Below are 24581 nucleotides of genomic sequence, written 5' to 3' on the forward strand. Positions count from 1 at the left end.
AAATTTTTCGGTGCGAATCGAAATGCCACAAGTAAATAAAAACAGTATATTGAATAATGATTTGCTCAAATTTAATTTCAGTAAATCACGATATTGCGACGGCGCATTTAAAAAAACTGCTTTTCTTACCTGGTTTCACCAGAAATTCGAAGGCGCATCAAATTTGTATGCACGCGAGCGAGTTCTGGAGCATCCAATTTCCGATGATTCCATATTATTTTACATCCATATCCATGAATGTTGTTTTTTATCCTTCCATTGAATGTTGTTTTTTTTCATTCATTCATTCTTCCATTCCTACGTTTCTCCAGTTTAATAACAAAAGAGAAATTCCCTTTTTTGACAGCGGTTTTATGGCAGCTTTATTAACAACCTCGAGCTTGCTTTGAAGACGTTCTCAAGAGTGGTTCACTTGGTCATAACATAATCTTGTAGTGGTCTCCAAGAGGTTGTCATGTAGATCTTAGTTTTATTGATAGTCTTCAACATTTGCTCTCCAAAACTGCTAATGGAGTATGATAAAACTCAAAATGTTACTTGGGGAGAGCAAATTTTCAAAGCAAACAACAAAACTAAAAACTACATGACAACCTCTACCTCATACGACACAGTTGTTCGTGGTTAAAAACAAAGACGAATAAACTTGCTCTCCATGCGCTAGCGACTAAGGTTTGTGGGAGAGTGTAACGCTCAGCGATTAACTTGAATCGTAAGTTGTAACAAGAGAGGAGTAAGCTTGTTCGCTGTGTGTGACAGAGGGACAAAGATGTTGAACTGGCAATACACCCGTTTTTTTTTTACACGGATTATTTTCACACGGATTTTTGACGTAGGACTTACATCTTTCTTTACTATACTGGGTGTCATTTAGATTTTTGAAAATCGAGAGCGTTACGCTGGAAGGGAAGATTTTGAACGTTACTAGGCCTTTATCTTTCGATGGATTTTTAAGATTTATGTATCAATCGACTCGGACACTCTCCAGCAATTTGCGTATTTCATTGGAACTTAAGTTTATTAACGATAAGCTATTGAAAATTTCAATTCTTGTCAAATTCAGTAAAAATTTCATATGTAACCAACCCAAGAAGCACAAGTCAGACAAAAATGGTTGCAGCAACCTTAACTGTGACTGAATCCGGTCACATATGAGTTGCAGTAATCAATGAGGAACATGTGTGCTGCTAGGGAATCCCGTGCGTTCCTAACACGGACATCAGAATGCGGTGTCTCACGGGCCTTCGGGTCTATCGGAAGGTTTTCTTTGTGTATAAAAGAAGCAGTGTCTGCCGTGTGCGAGTCATTACAATTTGTGACAGCAACGCGTACTGACGTGCTTTTTGCTCGCGCATTTTTTTTCTTTTCGTTCGTTAGTTCGCTGTGTTTACCTACACAGCGACATCATGCAGTCACCAGCGGTAGAACTGCCGGTGGGTCTCCGAATATGCATGAAAGAAGTGGGCGCATTTTTTTGTCATTCTGTGCTTGATGTTGATCAGATGCAGTGGGGTCGGTTGCGATGGATGTATTCGCCCATCGTATCGCTCGGAGTTCACGGCTAGAGGCCGATGATGGCTGAGGCAGCGAGGGCAGAGGTGGTGGATGAAGAAGAATAAAATTAGAGAGATTTGGTCTGCTCATCCAGGTGATTGGTTTCATAATCCACATGATCCCGGGATGGGTACGAGTCATGTCATATGACTGACCATTTGTTAAGTTGTGCTTGGTACTAAACGACACGTGCATTAAAACATGGTTATACTATAACAGTTCTGATTCCCCAGCAAACAAAATCAACTACACTGATGAAAATAAAAATTTGATTAAAATAATTATTTTCATTTGTTTGCAGAAGGCATTAGCAATTAAAGATGCACAATCAGCAATAGTGTTAATATCCATTTTAGATTAGAAAATTTCGCTGTATTACTTGTAAATGTTTTAAAAAAGTTCACAAAAAATAATTTCCAATACAATTTAAATAAACTTTATCTTATTCTTTGTTTTGCATTTTCTGAGAAATTGTATTAATAAACTTGACGTAGACTTATTAAACTTGACGTAGAGTTTGGAATCAAAACATTCAATAATTTTTCGTTGACGTATTAGCAGTACCTCCTCTATTTTAGTAGGGTTACTGCTCCTTGACTTGTTTCTTATTGTTGTGATTTTTTTAAGCAGTAAGCACGCATGTCAGCAAAAAGAAGTAACGAAATTGGTGCTGTATTTCTTTGTTTGGAAAACGGGACAGTTTCCCTAAAATAGAACATTTTGCCCAGGTCTGAAAATTTCATAAATAGAATTTTTGAACTTCAAATACTATCATTAATAAAAAAAAATATAAATGGCCTACATTTGCTTGAGTAAATAAGGGCTTAATAGTTAGAAACAAAGCAATTCTAATTATGTATTTATTTATTAGTTTTATTTCCAGAGGCTTTGTATAAACAAGTTGCTAATAATTCTGGTTGCATGGAAGTTGTCGTTTCCAATATCAATACCTATAATCATACTCCATAGATGCAAAAGTAAGAAGTTAAATGTAAATACGTTACGTTTATACAAGTACTACGTCTACTCGCGGTTATGTTGAAAAAATTACCCATTGCTCGTTTTTTTACACGGCTTTTTTTACACGGATTCTCGAAATAACATGGATTTTTTTTGCACGGTTTCTCTAAATAACACGGATTATTTTTACACGGATTTTTTTCACACGGCACGCATCCCCCGTGTAAAAAAAGAATCGGATGTATAGAGTGTACGGTATGAGTGGGTTTTATTTCAAACTTTAATAATTTAGTGTAACTCAAAAGCGCATGGGTCAATTTTAACCAAATTTAAAGTACATACTCTCTATACCATGAAGCTAATCAACACATCATTATTATCAAGAGGTCGTTTATTCAGGAGTTGAGTGAGTCTTTTAGTAGAGGAAGAGGGCATGAATGAGGGGGTCATTTAGTAGAGTGGGAGGGGTTTTCATTCGAAAACGAATTTGTAATTCGGTATCACTATATTTGGCACGCATGAGGCAAATGTACCAGTTTTTACGGCTTTATTGCCTAATTTGATAAAAATATGATCAAAACGAGTTTTCAAGCATTGTAATTAATTAACACTCCGCTTGAACAATCGCCGGAAAGTAGGCAATTTCTTATGTTAAAGTAATTATCTTTACTGATACAAGTTAACCCATACGGGGTTAGGAAAGTTTATTATTCATACAACTTTTAATACACAGTTTTTTTTATTAATACTTATTCTTCCGAAATGTGGAAGTCTTGAACTTTGAGTACTACCCGTCTGAATGGTAACACGATTTTCTGCCTTAATTTGTATGCAGAAATTAACTATGTTTTTTAAGCACGTCCGAACAGGAAGTAAAAGCAGGTAGCTTTCGGTATATATTCTATTCTGTATATCACAACTTGCTGTCTGGTACCGTTTTGATTCAAGTCCCAAACAGACTAATTTTCCGAACACTCGTTACATGGAGATTTATCTGAAACATTTCGTTATAATTACATAAAAAAAAACAAATTTTATCAGCAGGTTCACAAATCAATGACATAATAATTGTCCAACAATGAGACAACGTTGAAATTTTGCATTTTGGTGCATTTTATGTGCTATTCGGAGTTTTAATCAAAGTGTTCGGAATTTGAGACAAAATATATCAGAAAAAAATCATCAAGTAATCGGAGACGAGCCAGCCTCTTGCTGAAAGTCTCCCTAATAAAGACACACAAAAAAATCATCAAGTAATGATAGTTACAATCAATAAAACATGATTATCAAGCACTTATACGAAAGTTTTTTTTATTGTCTTCATTAAGGAGACTTTCAGTCCTAAGCTGGCTCGTCTCCGAAGAAAGTTCTTTTATTTGCTGCCCGATGGGAACAATAGATCTACAGTAATATCCCGATTTTATTTATACCTTTCAATGAGAATATTAATGATTTCAAAGAAATATTTCCTTATGTGAATGAATCCGTAGAATATTCAAAAATTGATGCACACACTTTCATTTAAATATGTTCAGTTGTTTACAATATGCCGTCAAAACTGGAAATACTGCGGAGCGCATTGTACAATTATTTTAAGCAAACAAAGATCGTGGGAAAAGTACACGGTGGTATGAACTTGGAAAAAAAAGTACACGGTGAACAATTTCAAACGTGAAAATGTTTCGAAAACTGTTAAATGATTAAACTTTCGCGGAGGTGAACTAGCCTTGGGCTAAAAACAAATAAAGATTATAAATAATAATAATAATAATAATAATAATAAGCATATTCCAAGGCGATACCTTTAGTCCTCTATGGTTTTGCCTTGCCATGAACCCTCTTAGCAGAGCACTCAACCAACACAACTATGGCTATCATTTGAAGAGTGGGGAAAGGAGTACAAACATTACCCACACCTTCTTTATGGACGACTTGAAGCTGTTTGCGGAATCTGTGGAGAAGCTGCATCAATTTCTGCGGCTTGTAACGGTATTCAGCAACGACATCCGGATGGAGTTTGGTATCGATAAATGTCGATCCATACATCTACACCGGGGTCACCTGGTGGATGCCGACAGTTTCCGCGTCAACGAACAGGAGGAGATTCGAAACAAAAAGGAATTCGCCATACGACGATCAAGAAAGAGCTGCAGGAAAAGTTCTTGCATCGTGTCAACGGTATTTTGAAGAGCCTCTTGTCGGCCGGCAACAAGGTGAAGGCGATAAACACGTTTGCTGTGCCCTTGTTGACATACAGTTTCGGGGTGGTGAAGTGGACCAAGACTGACTTGGAGGCGTTAGAACGAGCAGTAAGAGTGGCGTTCACTAGGCATCGCATGCACCATCCAAAATCGTCCATTGAGATCACCCTGCCACGTACGGTAGGAGGAAGAGGCGTCACCGATATACAAACACTATGTGTTTCCCAGATCCAGCAGTTGCGAAGATACTTCGTGGAAAGCCAGATCCGCCACGAAATCTATCGCGCTGTGTGTGAAGTTGACCACGGATTCAGTGCCCTGCATCTGGCGCAGGAGGACTATCAGCTGAATTGCGACATCAAATCTGTCGACGAGATGATCGCATCGTGGAAGCAGAAGGAGTTGCATGGGACGCACCCCCACCAACTGGAGCTGGAATATATCGACAAAGCGGCGTCGAATACGTGGCTGGTGCGAAGTGAACCCTTCTCAGAAACAGAAGGATTCATGGTAGCCATCCAGGACCGGGTAATTGCGACGAAGAACTATCGGCACTATATATTGCACGAAAACGTGGAGGACCGCTGCAGGAAGTGCAATTCAGTAGGAGAGACGATCGAACATATCGTGTCCGGGTGTTCAGCCTTAGCTGATTCAGCCTATCTCGGTCGTCATAACGAAGTAGCCAAGATTGTGCACCAACAGCTTGCTTTAAAGCACAACTTGGTTAACCAGTTTGTCGCCTACTACAAATATGTGCCTGTCCTGGTTCTGGAAAATAGTTTCGTGAAGCTGTACTGGGATCGCGAGATCATAACGGATGTCCTCATTCGTGCCAATCGGCCCGATATTGTGGTCTACGACAAAAGGATGAAGCGGGTAACCCTCATCGACATTGCTGTACCGCTAGACCATAATGTCCAAACAACATTCTCCAACAAGATAACGAAGTACCACGACTTGGCGGAGGAGTTGAAGCAGATGTGGCACCTGGAGGACGTGCGTATAATTCCGGTTGTTATCTCAGCTACCGGAATCGTCCCGAAATCTCTTCTGAGATCCTTAGGAGAGCTGGAACTATCTCATAACCTCCATAGCATCCAAAAGACAGTGGTTCTTGGAACTTGCAGCATCGTAAGAAGATTCCTGAACCACCATAACTAATACATCCGGTGCAAACGTTTATTATAGGATTTTAAGTCAACCGGCGAATGAGATCCACAGAGCCTAATCCCCTTTGGCATTCAGATTGCCCGGGGTAGGTGAAAATTCCCAGCACGCTTGCTGAGGAAGTGCCAAAACTCTATAATAATAATAATAATGTTAAATGATTTTTAGTCTACTGAGCTCCATTGTATACAAAGTAAGTAGAAAGCTAAAGAAAAAGCAACACATCAATAGGATCATAAGCATCATCCGGAAATGGCAGCCGTCCAGCGGTCATGTGATACCTGTAAGATTGAAGTACGCCGCACGGCGGACCACGGGTCATATGCTATTATTCAATCTGAGTTTAAAGAATAAGGCCAACTCGTTATATAACGTATATCAGATTTGACTGTGCTTATTTGTAGTTTTCTTCCGAGCCATTCTTTCCATTCCCGCTATTTAGTAAACACCCGTTATTAGCTTCTTAATTATTAATTGTTTGTTTTTCTTTGTCCGCCATTGTATGAATATTGAATATGTATCTTGCGTGGAAGAAGAATAATACAAACCATTGGAAAGAAGGTGTGCGGAATAATTATCGAAAGATGTCACAAGTATCTATAATCCACTTATTTGTTTTCTAAAAAAATATCCGTAGTGTGGCAACAACTCACACGTCCTCGTTTCGTCTGCAAAGGATTGCGAGATTCAAGTTTGGTTGAAATGCGTTCAAAAATGATACTGAATTCTAGCCCTTTTTATTACGAAACAACCCACGTAAAACGAGATTGCCTTTATTCGCTAACTGTAACATTCTCCGACAAACGTTTACTCTCTAAGTATAACACTAAGCGAACAAGGCTGAGTCGCCGGAGACCACGACAAAGAATTAATCTTGTCTGTAACAACCAGGGATTGAATCCTAAAGAGAAAGAGCAAGTCTCTCACTTATCATCTCTATATACATATACGATATGTAGCATATCGCGAGAATCTTTTTTCGCGAATAAATTTGTTATCATGGCTTGTTATGATTCGGAACAGTTTTTGCCTCTTTTTAATCGTTGTTCGTTACACTCTAACTTTCACCTACTCAGTGACTGAGTAAAATTGTATCGCCATCGCTTTTCTTCCCACGGAAATTTTACTCAATTTCCGTCAAAAGCAGGATTACTCATAGTTTTGAGTTGTCCTGCTTTTGAGGGAAATTGAGTAAAATTTCCGTGGGATAGAAATAGAGAGCAATACAATTTTACTCAGGCACTGAGTAAATGAAAGTTATTATTTATTTAATCAGACTAAGGCCGAAGTGGCCTGTGCGGTATATAAGAGTCTTCTCCATTCGGCTCGGTCCATGGCTACACGTCGCCAACCACGCAGTCTACGGAGGGTCCGCAAGTCATCTTCCACCTGATCGATCCACCTTGCCCGCTGCGCACCTCGCCTTCTTGTGCCCGTCGGATCGTTGTCGAGAACCATTTTCACCGGGTTACTGTCCGACATTCTGGCTACGTGCCCGGCCCATCGCAGTCGTCCGATTTTCGCGGTGTGAACGATGGATGGTTCTCCCAACAGCTGATGCAATTCGTGGTTCATTCGCCTCCTCCACGTACCGTCCGCCATCTGCACCCCACCATAGATGGTACGCAGCACTTTCCTTTCGAAAACTCCAAGTGCGCGTTGGTCCTCCACGAGCATCGTCCAGGTCTCGTGTCCGTAGAGGACTACCGGTCTAATTAGCGTTTTGCCATAATATCTATGTCGTCGGCGAAACCAAATAGCTGGACGGACTTATTGAAAATTGTACCACTCGTGTTAATCCCTGCTCTTCGTATTACCCCTTCCAAAGCGATGTTGAATAGCAAACACGAAAGACCATCACCTTGCCGTAACCCTCTGCGGGTTTCGAAGGGACTCGAGAATGCCCCTGAAACTCGAACTACGCACATCACCCGATCCATCGTCGCTTTGATCAACCGTGTCAGTTTATCCGGAAAACCGTGTTCGTGCATTAGCTGCCATAGCTGGTCCCGATCGATTGTATCATATGCGGCTTTGAAGTCGATGAATAGATGATGTGTGGGCACGTTGTATTCGCGGCATTTCTGCAGTACTTGGCGAATGGCGAACACCTGGTCCGTGGTGGAGCGTTCGCCCATAAAACCCGCCTGGTACTGCCCCACGAACTCCCTTGCAGTTGGTGCTAGTCGACGGCATAAAATTTAGGAGAGTACCTTGTAGGCGGCGTTCAGCAATGTGATTGCGCGGTAGTTGCTACAATCCTGCTTATCGCCCTTTTTGTAGATGGGACACACGACACCTTCCATCCACTCCCGCGGCAAAACCTCCTCCTCCCAAATCTTGGTAATGACACAGTGCAGCGCTCTAGCCAGTGCCTCACCACCGTGTTTAAATAGCTCTCCTGGTAGTTGCTCAACCCCAACTTTGATGTTATTTAGCCGGCCAATCTCCTCCTGGATTTCCTGGAGATCCGGAGCCGGTAAAATTATGTCCTGCGCGCGTTCTCCCAGGTCCATCACCATACCGCCATCTTTGTCTGCCACATCGCCATTCAGGTGTTCTTCGTAGTGCTGCCGCCACCTTTGGATCACCTCACGCTCGTTCGTAAGAAGGTTCCCGTTTATGTTCTTGTACATATTAGGCTGTGGCACGTGGTCCTCACGTGAACGGTTCAACTTCTCATAGAACTTTCGTGCGTTATTAGCGCGGTACAGTTGCTCCGTCTCTTCACGGTCTCGATCTTCCTGCTGGCGCTTTTGCCTCCGGAAAATCGAGTTTTGTCTGTTCCGCGCCCGTTTATATAGTGCCTCGTTCGCCCTCGTGCGGTGTTGCAGCAATCTCGCCCATGCTGCATTCTTCTCTTCCACTAACTGCTCACATTCGTCGTCATACCAGTCGTTTCTCTGATCCGGGAGCACTGTGCCTAATGCAGCGTGTTCCAATGGCGGATCGAAAATCTCTCCAGCCATCTTTAAGAGACACTGCGCCTAGTTGCTCTTCCGTTGGGAGTGCCACTTCCAGCTGCTGCGCGTATTCATGGGCTAGTCTACCGTCTTGTAGCCGCCCAATGTTAAGCCGCGGCGTCCGACTTCGACTTTGACGCGAGTTTTGAGCGCAGACATACTGCAACGAGGTAGTGGTCGGATTCAATATTCGCACTGCGGTAAGTGCGGACGTTCGTGATGTCGGAGAAGAATTTACCGTCGATTAGAACGTGGTCGATTTGGTTTTCCGTTTCTTGGTTAGGTGATCTCCATGTGGCCTTGTGGATATTTTTGCGGGGAAAGAAGGTGCTTCGGACTACCATTCCGCGGGAGGCTGCGAAGTTTATGCATCGTTGGCCGTTGTCATTCGATACTGTGTGCAGACTATCCGGTCCGATGACCGGTCTATACATTTCCTCCCTTCCTACCTGTGCTTTCATGTCACCGATGACGAATTTGACGTCCCGCAGTGGGCATCCATCGTATGTCTGCTCCAGCTGTGCGTAGAACGCTTCTTTCTCGTCGTCGGGTCTCGGTAAATGAAAGTTAGCGTGTATCTATTGAGAGCGATTTCGGCAAACCCTGGTAACAACTAATGACTAAACGACTCTAGGAGGTAGGAGAGTCGTTTGCATGGCATGATTAACGTTGCTCTCGTACGTTTTGTTCTCTCTACACTGAGAAAATTCTCCATATTGAATATATTTGTCGCAAACATAAATTTTTGCAATTTGGGAACCCAAATATATGCAATTTGTGTCCACACATAAATTCAATAACTGCATATTAGAGACCACACATACATTTTATTTGATTATAGATTCTATTTGTACTTCGCGTTGAAAGTGGTTATGTGTGCCCTAATAAACATCATGAGTTAAATTAATGGATTTTTGCCAATAAAAATGTGTGGAGTTTTTGCAGTGTATGTTTAGCGAGTAACGGGTGGTCGCCTATCAGAACGAACACAAGTTACTCTGGTGGAGTGTTGCTCTCTTGTTCTTTGTCGCTAGAACCGATTTCTTAGCATCCTTGCTATTGTGGCAAATAAATATTAGTACAAAGTTATGGAAGTTTTGTTTCTATTCGCCCCATTTTACGGTAAGAATAAAACTTGTACTGTGTAAAAATGATTCTCTTCGTTTCAGTTTCTTGTCCATTTTGACCTTTTGTCTTTTTGACCTTTTTGTCCCAATCGACGTTTTGTCTTTCGACCTTTTGTCCCTAACACTTTTTGCGGACACAAACACATACATTCACAATTCTCTCAAGCTGAGTCGAATCATATAAGTATTATCAATTCAGTGCAAAACCGAATTATAGCCGCTAACGAAGTTGGATTTTTCTCACAATCCACACGTTAAACCTAACTTCGGAAGTGGTGCGCTGTTTTCATTTGGTGATGTGCTATACAGCGCACTACTTCCGAAATTAGGTTTAACTTTTGGATTGTGAGAAAAATCCAATTTCGATAGCGGCTATAATTCGGTTTTCTACTGAATTTATAATATAACTCTATGCTGCAGTTTTCTGAAAAAAGCTCTAAACCAGTGAACCCCAAAGTGCGGCCTTTTAAGCCTTTTCCTGCGGCCCGCGAAGGATTTCTGAGAATACACTACATGTGGCCCATTCAGAAGCATTATATGTCAGGGGCCCTCCTTAGCCGTGCGGTAAGACGCGCGGCTACAAAGCAAGACCATGCTGAGGGTGGCTGGGTTCGATTCCCGGTGCCGGTCTAGACAATTTTTGGCTTGGAAATTGTCTCGACTTCCCTGGGCATAAAAGTATCATCGTGTTAGCCTCATGGTATACAAATGCAAAAATGGTAACTTGGCTTAGAAACCTCGCAGTTAATAACTGTGGAAATGCTTAAATGAACACTAAGCTGCGAGGCGGCTCTGTCCAAGTGTGGGGATGTAATGCCAATAAGAAGAAGAAGAAGAAGAAGAAGAAGAAGAAGATATGTCCGGAAAGGCTTTTTATCATTCCTAACATTTGGTGTAATCGGGAACCTGTCAACGAGCCTGTCAACTGATTTTTATTGGTAATAGTTTCATCATTATAGATTCATGAAATTCATAACTTCATACAAAGATGTTATGTACAGGGGTTAGACAAAAAGGTTGAGATAGGCAAAAATTTGTCAAAGTTCAAATCAGCATAACTCTGCGTAGAATGATCTGATTTTGATCAAACTGGGACCATTGGACGCGGACACTCTTCTAGTATACTGGCCCTATGCGAAACCTTTGATTAGTCCTTGGCCACCGGTGGTGTTCCGGCTTTTCCGAGGGTATGTTAAAAATGCATTCTTTCTGCTGCTTGTCATTTCATATGACGTTTACTGCCATCATGTTTTAAGCTTTCCCTAGAAACTAGAACTAATATGCTGACCAATGCTGGCTGCAGATCGAAACTACGTTAGGTATACGCAGAGATATGGCCATTTTCGTGAAAACGATACGGGATTGGCCATACAACCTGAACAAATGTCACTTTCGCAGAACTTCCGGAACCTGTTACAAATTGGCCAAAAAATCTTACAGTCCTCAAAATATATCTCTAATAAAGATCCTATATTCATCGTCTTGGGAAAACATGAATTTCGACAACCCATATGGCATGGTTCCAGATGGTGCCTAAACCGGCCCCTCCTGGAAGTCCCATGGAACCTGCTATAAGGATGGCAGTGGACACTATCATTTTGGAAATGTTTCTGTAATCATCGTCTCGCAAAGCCATGAAGTCAGATACTCATATTTGCATTATTCCGATCTGTTATCATTTTTTCATGTTCCCGGTACCGTTTTTACGGAAATGGCCATATCTCTGTGTAGTTTTGATGGATTCTCGATCTACAGCCACCATTGGCCAGCATATTAGTTCTAGTTTTCGGAGAAAGCATAAAACATGATGAAAGTTAACGTCACATAAAATGACAAGCAGTGGAAAAAATGCATCTAAAACAAACCCTCGGAAAACTCGGATCATTTCCGGTGGCCAAGGACCAATCTCAGGGTTTGCAGGGGTACAGTATACTAGAAGAGTGTCCGCTTCCGATGGTCCTGGTTTTATCAAAATCGGATCATTATACGCAAAGTTATGCTGATTTGAATTTCGACTTATTTCTACCTATCTCAACCTTTATGTCTATCCCCTGTAAGTCGACTGCAAATACCTACTTCGGTGCAGAGATGCATCTGAACACAAGAACGCGTGTTCGTGTTCAAAACGTTCTGAACACTGCACACTGTTCAAGAGCACTGACCTAACTTAGCAACTTGTATCCAAGGAAAACAAATTCAAGCGACGGCATGCTACACGCAAAAAAATAACCTTATATGTTATGGCAAAAAACCATTCGAAAATACTTATACTCTTCATTATGCCACCTAATGAATGATCCCATATCAAAAAGCTATTAACATTCATAAGTTAATGAAAAGTATAAGTTTCGGAATGTATGTGACTAATGCGATGTATAAGTTTTTTCTTATACATATCATTAGGCGCCTACTTTGGCAAAAAAGTGTTAGAAATATTAATAATAACCCAGTCAACACAAGATCGTATATGATGTCACATAAGATGCTAAAGTGGAGGCCATATAGGTACTTCCCCATACAATATGTACGTATATCGCCTCCACATTAGCATCCTATGTTGCATCATATACGATTTTGTGTTGACTGGGAAATAACATTAAATTTTTTTACGTGTAGACATTTTTCGGTTAGTAATGGAACACGTGGGCATCTAACGGATAGAAATCAAGCATGCTCGTATGTTTTTGCGTAGTTTCAAATCTAAGGAAGCTTAGTTACCATGATCGTTTTGCTTGCGTACCAACCTAGTGCACACTGAACTGTGTTCAGAGTTCAAAACAAAGAACACCAAGGCACGCTCTTGGCTCATGTTCTGTTCAGGATGCATCTCTGCTTCGATGTTATCACCCCGGGCTATTATAGAAGCAAATTTGTATTTCTAGACCAACATTTGAAAAGGGCGTAACAGCCAAAAATTATTCCTTCTGATTCTTTGTCCACATATATAGCTTTATATGTAGACGAAGAATCAGATGGAATAAATTTAGGCTTTTACGCCCTTTTCAAATGTTGGTCTAGATTTAACCGCAATCGCAAAACGGATCCTGATCACAAACCTTTAAATTTATTCTGTTCAGAATCCCTAACGGATTATGTTCAGAATCTCAACCAGAATCCTAATCAGACTCAATTCAAAATTTCAATCAAATTCCGAAAGGAAACTGCACCGAATCTCGATTGGAATTCTGTTCAGAATCACAAACGGATACTCTTTAGACTTCCAACAGATTCATTTTTAAAATTCCGTACAGATTCGGCACAGAATCCAGAACGGATTATTTTCAGAATCTCAAAGGGCTATGTTTAGAATTCCAAACGTATTATGTTCAGAATCCCAGACGGATTGTGTGTGTGTCACCCTCTATCCCTCACCCAGCTGGGGGTGTTGGTCAAATAGTACTACGAATAATTTGATCAGATCTCATGCTCCATAATGGTGCCCTTTTTGTTACGAAGACTAGTACTACAAAAAGGATTCACTTTTGAAGCAAGCAATGTTTCTTCAGAAAGTGTTGGGAATGGGATGTACTAGTTGTTCATAACAGGTACAGCAAAACTTCACAAGGACGCCCTTATTCGTAATAGCTACTCAGGGAATAGAAGGTCGAGAAGAGCCACCGTTGTTAGCTAAAGCTTGAACCGGATATCTGGGACTCCCACAATATCCGCGGCAATAGAAGCAAACGGTGCATTGTACGTATTTAGTTGTATTTTTTTAAAGAATTTATAAGTTTACAAATCAATTGAACAAACAGAATAAAAAATAATGAATTGGAACGTGCTCACCGGATTAATTCCTCCACTATCGAACGAAATAACTCCTGTTTTGAATCCAAGGAATATCCAATAAGACAACATAAGATTCATGCGTTTCACATTTCTCATCCTACTACGCCATGCTGAACAGTGGGCGATTCAGCGGCTGCAAGGATGCTCGTAAGTTTCGTGGCTGTGGAGGCTCCGGTAGCTGCTTATGTCGAAGGCGCTGCTGTGGCTGCCACAATTCAATTGGTTCGGCTCAGCAAAAACTTCAGTGTGTTCGAGTCTATCAATATTATTTCACTCTTTGGTAAAAATCGTCATCCCGAAAAACGCTCTCTACAAGTGAATGAAAGTTGTGTTTATCAGTGATTTTCAATCATTTACGAATGATCATGTTACTGTTTTTGAACAAATAATGTCTTTTTTAATATTTTAGTTGCTAATTCACATATGGACAGCAGAAGCAAAATTGATTAGAAACTAAATATAGAGCATGGTGGACAAGATCCTTTTACTCAGTCACTATTATGGTGGACGATCTAATTGTTACTACAATGCGATTATACAATGTAAGAAACGAAATCGAATCAACGCGTATTAAACATACAAAGGAATTCATCAAGTTATCAAAAAAATCGCGTCGTTTACTCAAAACTCTATAGTTAGTTTATATTATTGCTGCAGAAATAAACATACAAACAGCAAAATGGTACGATATCCGGTGGTTTTGTTCTAAAAAACAGCGGATTGATAGAAATGTTGCAACATAATATCATCAATATTTGCTTCTTCTACTAAATATACAGCAGACAAAAATGGGAAATGTATGCAGCCAGCACAACGGTTTCATATCGAAATGCATTTCATATCAATATGGGACAGGTATGCTGGCTGCGGCGGGAGAATAAGTCGAAAAGGATTCTAGATCTATAGATATTCAAATTCTACCTACAAATACTAAAGAGTATGTAAGAAAGGATACTAAGAAATGACGATTGGAATAATCTCACGAAATTCTGGATCTGGCATCTTAAGTTCTGTTGCTTTTGCACATCGTCACCATAACGTTTTGTTTCGGAACTGATATGCCGCAATATTGTGTAGCTTATCGGCAATAGTAGTCGGTTCTCGGTTTCGTGTGCTAACGAGGAAAAGATGTTCATGCTCAGTGTCTTCTGCTATATACTTCTTCTTATCGTTTAACTGAAACCAAAAGATCCACTAACAGCGAAATGTTTTATTCTAAAACGCGAATTATTGCTGGAAAAAAATCAGCAGACAAAATTTGACACCTCGATTCACTCGCGGCACACTACGATCCATGTTTAGAATTCCAGACGGATTCTGTTTAAAATATCCAACGAATTTTGCTCAGAATCTCGAGCGGATGCTGCTAAGAATCCCAAAGGTCAATTTTCGTGTCAAGTCCGCTACAGCAAAATGGGTTCAAAAGACTACGGCGATAAAACCTGTAGAAAGAAAAGTCCTTACAATTACATATTTTATTTGAAAAAGATTCACAGGAATGAAATATTTACTTCAAATATACAATATTTTGTAATATGCGATATGAACTGAAAAACAAATGTTGCAAATATACTGCGGCCCGCTTCAACACCTCGGAATTTCTGTGCGTCCCTTGATAGTAAGTATGCTGGGCACCACTGCTCTAAACCCTTTATAAGGCAGAGGAAAACTATATTGTCAACAACAATTATATGTTTTTCTATTTATTAATCTTTCTCTATTTGTTAGGCACTCTGTGTTACTTAACAGCTACTGTGCCGAGATCTACTGTGGTATTCTGCTGAGCAGAATCCACACAGAATCTATTTTTAGATTTCCATCACCGTTAGTGTTGTTGTTGCCAGTCCATTTCATCGTGAGTCCATTGTGTCCGTTTGTCCATGTCGAACATCCAATTTTCGTTGCATTGTTCAGTTGCCATTAAGCCGGGTCCGTTGGAGGAATGCCTCCGAGAAGAACAAGTTGTCAGTCAATTAATTGCATATTATTCGGCAACTCGGCCGTACGAAAACCATTTTTTTGTTAAATATCTTGGCTATGCATATGCACAGCATATGTTTCGAAATGGACAAATTGATATGAAATTTGCGAAAAAGAATCCACGTATCCCTCCAAGACACGTGGATTCTTTTTCGCAAATTTCATATCAATTTGTCCATTTCGAAACATATGCTGTGCATATGCATAGCCAAGATATTTAACAAAAAAAGTTGTCAGTCGTCATCAGGCAACCGTGACGGTAAGACGCGTTCCCCAATACGCTACCGCATGGGCTGCGCATCCGGCGACTGACGAGGTTTTGGTTGAATCGAACTTATTTATTAACAAGAGCTCTATTTATCATTTCCCATGTAGTGGCTTTATTTGCTTCCTTATAACACCCCAGATGAATTTGAGTCAGAGAAAAATTTAAATGTCAATTTGTATATTAGGTTTATGGATTTTTGACGAAATTGTGCTTTTTACCCAAGCGTCACTTATAGTGCGTTTTCCGTCTTCCAAAAAACCCACCAAAAAATGTAACGTGCCTTGATTTGACTGGTTTTACGTAAAACCTAATTTTATGTTTTGACTTTCTCTTTACTACACTCAGAAATAAAGAAAACCGTAGTTAGATTAGATTTAATACTTTTCTGTTGTTGCCTGTTTTCCCGCTTGCCGGGCAGTGGCAACTATATTGCCACCAATGTTTCAATGTTTCTGAACTGTTTAATGTATAACAAACATGCATTTGAGTTTAATACCATGTCAACATTGTGTGCTATTGTTATTTTTGTTAATTTATTGTTTAGATTCGTCTGCCTTAGAAAGGGTTAATAGAAAAATAAATACTTGTAAGTTGTCATTTGGTCGTTGGTTGAATAAGGGTGGGGTTATGAAAATGTTTTTTTTTTACTTAGTTTTTTTTTCAACAAATTGTCACCTATATGGATTCGCATTATGCGTTTTTTTATAATGTACTTTGTGTATGTTACCTATACGGATTCGCATTATGCGTTTTTCACAGTGTACTCTGTGTCTCGTCCTTGACGTTCGGCTTCAGCTACTCTTGTTCAATCTCAACGTGACGTTCAATAAGAGTGGAGTCATGAATATGTGTTTTACATAGTTTTCAACAAATTGTCACCTATATGGATTCGCATTATGCGTTTTTTTCTTACAATGTACTTTGTGTATGTTACCTATATGGATTCGCATGATGCGTTTTTCACAGTGTATTCTGTGTTTCGTTCTTGACATTCGGGTTCGGCAACTCTTGTTCAATCTCAACGTGAGGTTCAATAAGAATGGGGTTATGAATATGTGTTTTACTTAGTTTTCAACAAATTGCCACCTACATGGATTTACATTGATTTTTACAATGTACTTTGTGATTGTCACCTATATGGATTCGCATTATGCGTTTTTCACAGTGCACTCTGTGTTTCGTCTTTGACGTTCGTTCGTTTTACATCCTCTGTGTTTTTGTGACACCTCTCTTTAGTCCCTAGCTGAATGCGTGTGAGTCTACATAACTGGCTTTCCTGTAAATGGTTCCATTCTGCTTTCCAACTTCACTTCCTCTTTCTTTCCCCTTTTCACTTCCTTTTCCGTCAGGTAAATGATGAGAAAGGCCAGTGAAGGCGATGGCACAAATCTCCCAAATTGAGGGGAACGTGCCTACTGAGCCGACGTTCTGATACCTGATACCTGCCTGTTTTCCCGCTTGCCGGGCAGTGGCAACTATATTGCCACCAATGTTTCAATGTTTCTGAACATTGAAACATGGTATTGACATGGTTGACATGGTATTAAACTCAAATGCATGTTTGTTATACATTAATAACAAACATGCATTTGAGTTTAATACCATGTCAACATTGTGTGCTATTGTTATTTTTGTTAATTTATTGTTTAGATCACACTTAAAATAAATCGCCGAATTCGGTAAAATTTTACCGAAATCTCAACAGCAGAACTGTTCGGTAAATAATTTAACTGATTTTCGGTGATTTTGACAGTTGAGCAATGGAAAAAATTACAAAAAATCTGTAAAATATATTACCGAACAGTTCTGCTGTTGAGACTTCGCAAAAATTTACCGCCTACGATGCAAAGAATGAAATGTGATAAGACGACATACAAACACACCAAACAAATACTTTATTTTTAAATTTGATTACAATTGTAAATGAATGATTTCAAGCTTGCCAGTTGCTCGGCCAGTTGAGCTGTAAATATTCTGCAGGGGTAAACTCTGCTAAGAAAAGATTTGGCACCGCACCTCAGCATTGTATACAAGCCAGCACAGGAGTCAAAGCAGCAATCGCCGTAGGTTTCTCCGGGTACTTCTAACTCCATCAGTGGTCGTCTTTCGGAAATTGCACTACTCAACATTGTTCTAGGATTCTTTCGTCTAAAAACCTGGAAGTATTTTTATTGAATAAAATTAATATTTATTTGTTGTCTAAGTTGTAAATACATACCAACTCAGTAGGATGATATCCCAATAAAAACTGTTGCAGAACAACAATATTGCCTGCACATATCATAAAATGCATCTATGATCTTTTCCGCTTCGTGAGGACGTTTGGTTCATGGAGTTGCTCCCTCGGTTGCTCCATAGATATACACAATCTGAGACATATTTGCTTCCGTTGATCGCCATCTTCGGTGAATTTAGGCGGAACATGAGAGAAGGAATAGATTCCAGCATTAGGTTAATACACTTGAAGCTTAGTAAATAATGTTACCTTTTTCCGGTATAGCTATCCGGCGTCTTTTTAGTGTTCCTTTATAGAGAAATTACACAAGAAGTTTGCAGTAAATTTTATTTTCGTGATGCCATCTAGAAAAAATCACGTTTTCACAAAATGATTGTTTTCAATCCACAATGATACATGACAAGATTTAAACTATGCAAATCATTAAAAGAATTTCTTTTAACCTCAGCTAGTATAAATTTTAATCTAATGATAGCTTAAAGTTGAAACATATCAAAAAAGTATTAAATCTAATGTAACTACGATTTTCTTTATTTCTGAGTGTAGTAAAGAGAAAGTCAAAACATAAAACAAATTGTGTGATTTCTGAAAGAACCGTTCTCATAATCCTCTTAATCTTTATTTTATCAATAGTCTTAATTAATACAAGTGCTTTCATATCTGGCATATGTTACGATTCATAAAGAATGTAAGCTATTCCTGGGTAGTATTGTTCATTCCCGAACTTAATTGCCATTACATTATTGTCCGTTGTCGTAACTGGCGTATACATTCTCATGACTTTCTGAGATGTGATCATTTCTTCAATTTTTAGAGATATTTGTGAATCAGCCTCCACTGAATGTGCCTCAAACATAAGATCGTATATATAAACATCCTTTCTGATTTGTGTATCTACTGTGTAAATAAAGGTTTTGTTCTGATTCCGCAGACTTAGGACGATTTGTAAGATTACATTATCCTTAATTTTATTAGAATTTTCTACTCCCACGTAAAGTCCTACTCCATATATTTTAAAATTCAAACGCGCTTCAATGTTAATCGTTGCAATGAATGGAGGTACTATTTCAGCGTAGTTAATAGGTCCGAAAAAACAAATTTTTCTAAGCCCATGGTATCTTGACTGCTGTTTCTGTTTGTCTATAATCACCTTCAGTTTATCAACAGCTCCTTGTCGATGTTCGTATTCATAATCTTCCCATTTCTGCATAGCTTCCACCAGCTGATCAGTATTACACCTCAATGCCCGATGACTGCAAATTTTTCGCATAGCTTCTAATGGAAGTTCCAAGAACTCTGGTGACTTGAACATCTTGAACGGTTTGTCATGTATGATCTTGTAGCAAACCTGATCAATCATTTCGAAGCCATATTCTAAATTATTTTTAAAAATGAGCAACATTGAATCCTCGTGGTCGGTAATAAACTGATGACACTGCTGCTTCAGTTGAATCAAGTTATACTTTTCGGCTGCATAATACAGCTTCACCAAGTTATCGGCCGTCATGGCAGCGTCATCGTAATAGATGAATTTCATCATTTCCAGAAAGATCTCTGACTCGATGTCGGGTACTGTGATAACTTCTCCATTGGTTGGCGCGAGATCTCCGGCGAACATTTGGAAGAACACATCACTAGCCGCAGCAATAAGAGAACGATGGCCGTAGATGAGGGTGGAATTCGACCCTACGGCAAAAGACACATCCGACAGTACTTTGCTGTTAACCAACTGTTGCCACTGTGACTTCTCGAACTGGTTAGCCATAGTGATCAAATGATGAACAATAATTGTCTGGACAAGAAAAAAACGTGTTGCTTGCAACTATCTGGATTCCAACTTAGCACTGTTGACGTGACATATCTCGTGGCGGTTAGCTATGTACTGATGATATAGGGGAGGTTCCTTCATCAGTGCTGCCACCTGGAAAAGTTTAGAGAAAAAATTGAACCATGGAAATTTGACATGGCATGATATAAAAAATGAGAATTGAGAATTGAGGTCTCCAAGCAGATTTTACCAACACTATGACAGAGTGAATTTTTTTTTGCTGTACGCTGAATCAAAATGAAAATTATCATTTTCACCTGATATCTAGTTCAAATTTGCGATATTTTTCTTAGTGTTTCCACGCATTGTTTGTTGTTTTCTAACAGCAAACAAGAAAAATATGACAGTTCTAACAGCAAACAAAGGAAAATTTTGTAAACACAGCACCAACACCAATGGGGATGGAGAGGGCTATGTCCCTAGAACGTTGGATAATTTTTTTGTCAAACTATTTTTAGTTTATGGGGTTAGAAATTCAACAATCTTATGCATTAAATGCTTATTGGAAAAAAAAATATAAAAATCGAGATATCATGTCTATTTTGTGTGACACATCGCAATCGCGGATCGAAGCAAAGGGAGGTGAAGTATAATTCGACTGAATTTATTGAATAAACAGCCTTTTAGGCTGTGAACCATTCCACCGATTCGTTTAACTTTTAGTTAAAATTTGGCACTTCGATGGTTATTTCCCCATCGTGATTAAAATTTTACTCCGAAGCCGACCCATTTGAGTTTTGACAGATTGATAGTTATTCGGAACGAAATGGATTTGGCGCCAATTTTCTCGCGAACAAAGTTTAACTATCGAACTGTCAAATCTAACCATGCTCCGGAGCAGGGTTATTTTTAACCACGGCGAAATAACCATCGAACTGTCAAATTTTAACTAAAAGTTAAACGAATCGGTGGAATGGTTCACAGCCTTAATAGTCAGTCAGTTCTAGTCAGTTCTAGTTAGTCTCCTATTGGCTGTATACATAGCCGAAGGCGGTAATCAGCTGATATAAATTTTCAAACGCCTTACTTCACAACCTAATTTCTCTAGAATTAAATAAACTTATTTAAATTGTCCTACACGATATACTTTAGAGGAAACACGTCAGCTGATATCCAAACTTGCCGACTTCTACCAGAATCCTTGGGCTTATTGTAAGTAGGGTTCATGTTTAAAATGAGTTGTGAACTTGGGTGCATGATAATTTTTTGATAAATCAGCTACAACACAACGCGAACCACATTGAGGAAAAAATATTATATTTCGATATTGTCACCGAAAGGCCCAGCTTTACTGTTACAAAGGCAAAAGGCAGTGCTGAACTGACTAATATCAAGACCGAGATCAAGACTGAGCAGCACAGAAGCTATACATGTAGGAAACAATTTTATTTGAATTCTGCTCTTGCTTCTTGCAAACGTCGCAGCAAACGATATCGTTATCCATATCAGCAGCTGTTAGTGAAAATAAAACAGAATGAAAACCATAACAGAAATGGAATGGATATAAAAGTCTTTAAAAAGTATTGAGCATGCAAAACATTGATCTTGACGGATTAAAATCTCAGGCTTTTGGTTTGGTTCAAGTTAAATACCACAGAAATACTGATAGCGAAGTTCATTTGTACTGTTTTTACTAAGCAAAAAAACTGCTAAGCAATTGGCGCTTTGATGTTGCATGAAGAAGAAGAAGCAGAAAGATGATAATCGTCAGAATATGCAAAAATATAACATTCCATTCTCTTCGTTAATTTTTTTTTCTATACAAATTTTCCACTTCTTTTTAGGAAATTCAAGAGCTTCTTACGGTTTACCTATAACTAAATCTAGAGAAATCAATGTGGAAGGGACCTCGAAATAAAGCAGCAGTGCTTCCACTCGTGACTGATGGAAAAATCTTCAGATTTAACCCGTTCAAGTGATCTGCTTACTACCGTTTTGACTCGAATTCCGAACATGACTCATATCCGGAACCCTTACTTTTAAACGAACATTTTGGCTTCATTCGTGTAATGTTTCTTCATAGGATCTTGAATTCGCTATGTAATTTTGATCTTCAGTACGGAAAATCGATGGAAGTTTTGGTTTTATGGCGCAAAAACGCCAGTGTTCGGAATATGAGTCATGTTCGGGATTTGGGACAAAACGGTAACTTCTCTACATCCTGTACGATGATGAGGATTCCTTTGAAACAGCAAGGCGCTTTGATCTATTGCTACTGCCTCAACCGACGCGCATTTCTCATCATTGCAACGACTGTTTGTTGCTGACAACGTAGATTTACTCGATAAAAAAGCTTACTGCGAGAGTTATTCTTGATCTTATATGCAAGCCATTTGTAAATAGGCTCGGCGTCTGCCACGGAACATTTGAAGCAGGTGTGCACTGCTCACATGATAAATTGATTAAGTTGGCAAGATTTGAACAAATGAGGCAGGTTTCGGAATAGCTGATGGCTTCATAGAAACCACTTTTGTCTAGAAATCTAGCCAGTTGGCTGCGAGATGGAAAGCAATAACATACCAGTGTTCGTTAACCGAAACGTTCTGTTCCGTCCAGTATGTTGATTTTCGTTAAATGCCAATTTCCGTCCGATCTGACTTCAGATTTGCCCTTACACGTCGAGATTTTAAGATACCTCATAAATGTCGTAAAATCAATGATTATGAGCATTTTGGAACAGCCTTCGTTAACCCTAACGTTAACCCTTAATGCGGGCAGCAGGTACTATGTCAAGGGCTTGACTATCTCTCCCCAGGCCATCGACGAGTTGTGGGGTTTGCCTAGGATGAGATGGGGTTTAAACTCCTATAAAAAGTTGCATGTACCCGCAAGTAGGCTCCACCAAAGCGACCGTGTGTCCATCTAAGCGCACAATTTCAAGTCCTGGTGTCAGGTGGGACACAAAACAGACATGATACGATGGCCCTCCGACGGGACAGGAGGTTTGCGCAGGCCCAATAAGCCGCCTGAACTTGAGAAACACTGTTGGTGGCGGTTACATTATATTATATATGGTAAGGCGGTAAATACAATTGGAAATCCGTCGATTAACTCCAATTTTAAGTTTATTGTCAAGTAACGATTGATAGTATAATTGTAGTTGCTTTAGTACTGCTTCCTATAATATAGCGCTACTGCTCTGCCGTAATCTGAAAAAGTGACGTATACGCCATTCTCCAAAAATGGTGTTAACGAGTAGTGCTCATCGAGCTCTTCAACAGAAAAATGTAAAACATGCATGTTGTAAATTGGCGCTTACGTCACTTTCTCAGATTACGGCAGTGCTGCTGTTGTTGTTATTGTTGTTGGTGCTGCCGCTGAGGCTGCTAAAATATCTACTCTCTCATTGTCGGTCCCTTGGCGGAAAGTGATAAGCCTGAAAACAATCTCGAAACTATTCTAAATACGTTCACTTATGTCGTTTTCGGTTTTAAACCTGGGTCAGATCCGACCCCGACTCTGAATAACCGAACGAAAGACGAATCGGGATCGAGTCAGTATGATGGTATTAGTGAGAACTCAATCCCTATCATCTGTTTTGTTTTCAATTCGCACTTTTATCAGCTGGCAGAAAAAGACATATTTCAAGCTCTATCTGGAATAAGGGCGAATGTCGCAAGAGAGGATTCTCTTCGCCGACTTCCCCTCTTTTTAATAAAAGTGACAAGCAGTGGATTTCTTTGTGGTTTATCACCTCAGGACGATAGAAAACAATGCGAACTTGCATTCTGAGGTGATAAACTGCAAAGAAATCCTCTGCTTGTCACTTTTATTTAAAAGAGGGGAAGTCGACGAAGAGAATTCTCTCTTGCGACATTCGCCCTTTTACCAGATAGAGCTTGATTTTATCTATTGAATTTTGTTACTAGTGTTATTTTTTCTTGTTTTATGAATTACTAGCAGACCCGATATTCGATATTCCCGATATACCAGATATTCCTCTCGATACCAAAAGTGATATTGATAATGCTCTCGTATCTTTGACAAATTTAATTGTCGAAGCCAGAGGCATTCCAATTCCTAAATGTGAAATTAAATTCAACTCCATTATTATTGACGACGATCTTCAGCTACTGATCCGTCTTAAAAATGTGAGGCGAAGGCAATACCAAAGAACTCGCGATCCCGCTTTGAAAGTTATTTGGCGAGATTTTCAAAATGAAATTAAAAAACGTTTCGCTAATCTGAGAAATACCAACTTTGAGAATAATGTCTCGAAGTTGGATCCCAGTTCGAAACCCTTTTGGAAATTAACGAAAATTCTTAAAAAACCTCAAAAGCCAATTCCAGCGCTTAAAGAGGGAAATAAAATTTTATTAACAAATGGCGAAAAGGCTCAAAAGCTTGCTCAGCAGTTCGAGAGTGCCCATAATTTTAGTCTAGGTCTCACTAGTCCAATTGAGGATCAGGTTTCACGAAGCTTCGAAGACATTCTCGATCAAGATAATAGTTTTGACCCTTCATTGGGAACTAATTTGGATGAAGTGAGATCTATTACTAGAAAATTT

At 39.5% G+C, this 24581-nt stretch overlaps 2 protein-coding genes across 4 annotated transcripts in view; one reads left to right on the plus strand and one right to left on the minus strand.

The window, feature by feature from the left end:
• Window positions 1-24581, plus strand: part of LOC134211016 (protein qui-1) — a 267806-nt gene that overhangs the window by 170046 nt on the left and 73179 nt on the right. The window lies entirely within an intron of this gene.
• Window positions 18843-24581, minus strand: part of LOC134211017 (BTB/POZ domain-containing protein 6-like) — a 103966-nt gene continuing 98227 nt past the window's right edge. Inside the window, exons 1-2 of one of the 3 annotated variants that reach the window (XM_062687539.1) lie at window positions 21161-21380; window positions 18843-20166 (exon numbers count right to left, since the gene is read on the minus strand). In XM_062687539.1, the coding sequence (XP_062543523.1) occupies window positions 18916-20010 (1095 nt within the window). In that variant the 5' untranslated portion in view covers window positions 20011-20166; window positions 21161-21380 and the 3' untranslated portion in view covers window positions 18843-18915. Of the gene's footprint in view, window positions 20167-21151; window positions 21381-24581 lie in introns of those variants that run through there. The other 2 variants (XM_062687538.1, XM_062687540.1) reach the window with 2 other exon arrangements.

This window comes from Armigeres subalbatus, chromosome 2 (assembly GCF_024139115.2).
Source record: "Armigeres subalbatus isolate Guangzhou_Male chromosome 2, GZ_Asu_2, whole genome shotgun sequence".
NCBI classification, from domain to species: Eukaryota; Metazoa; Arthropoda; class Insecta; order Diptera; family Culicidae; genus Armigeres; species Armigeres subalbatus.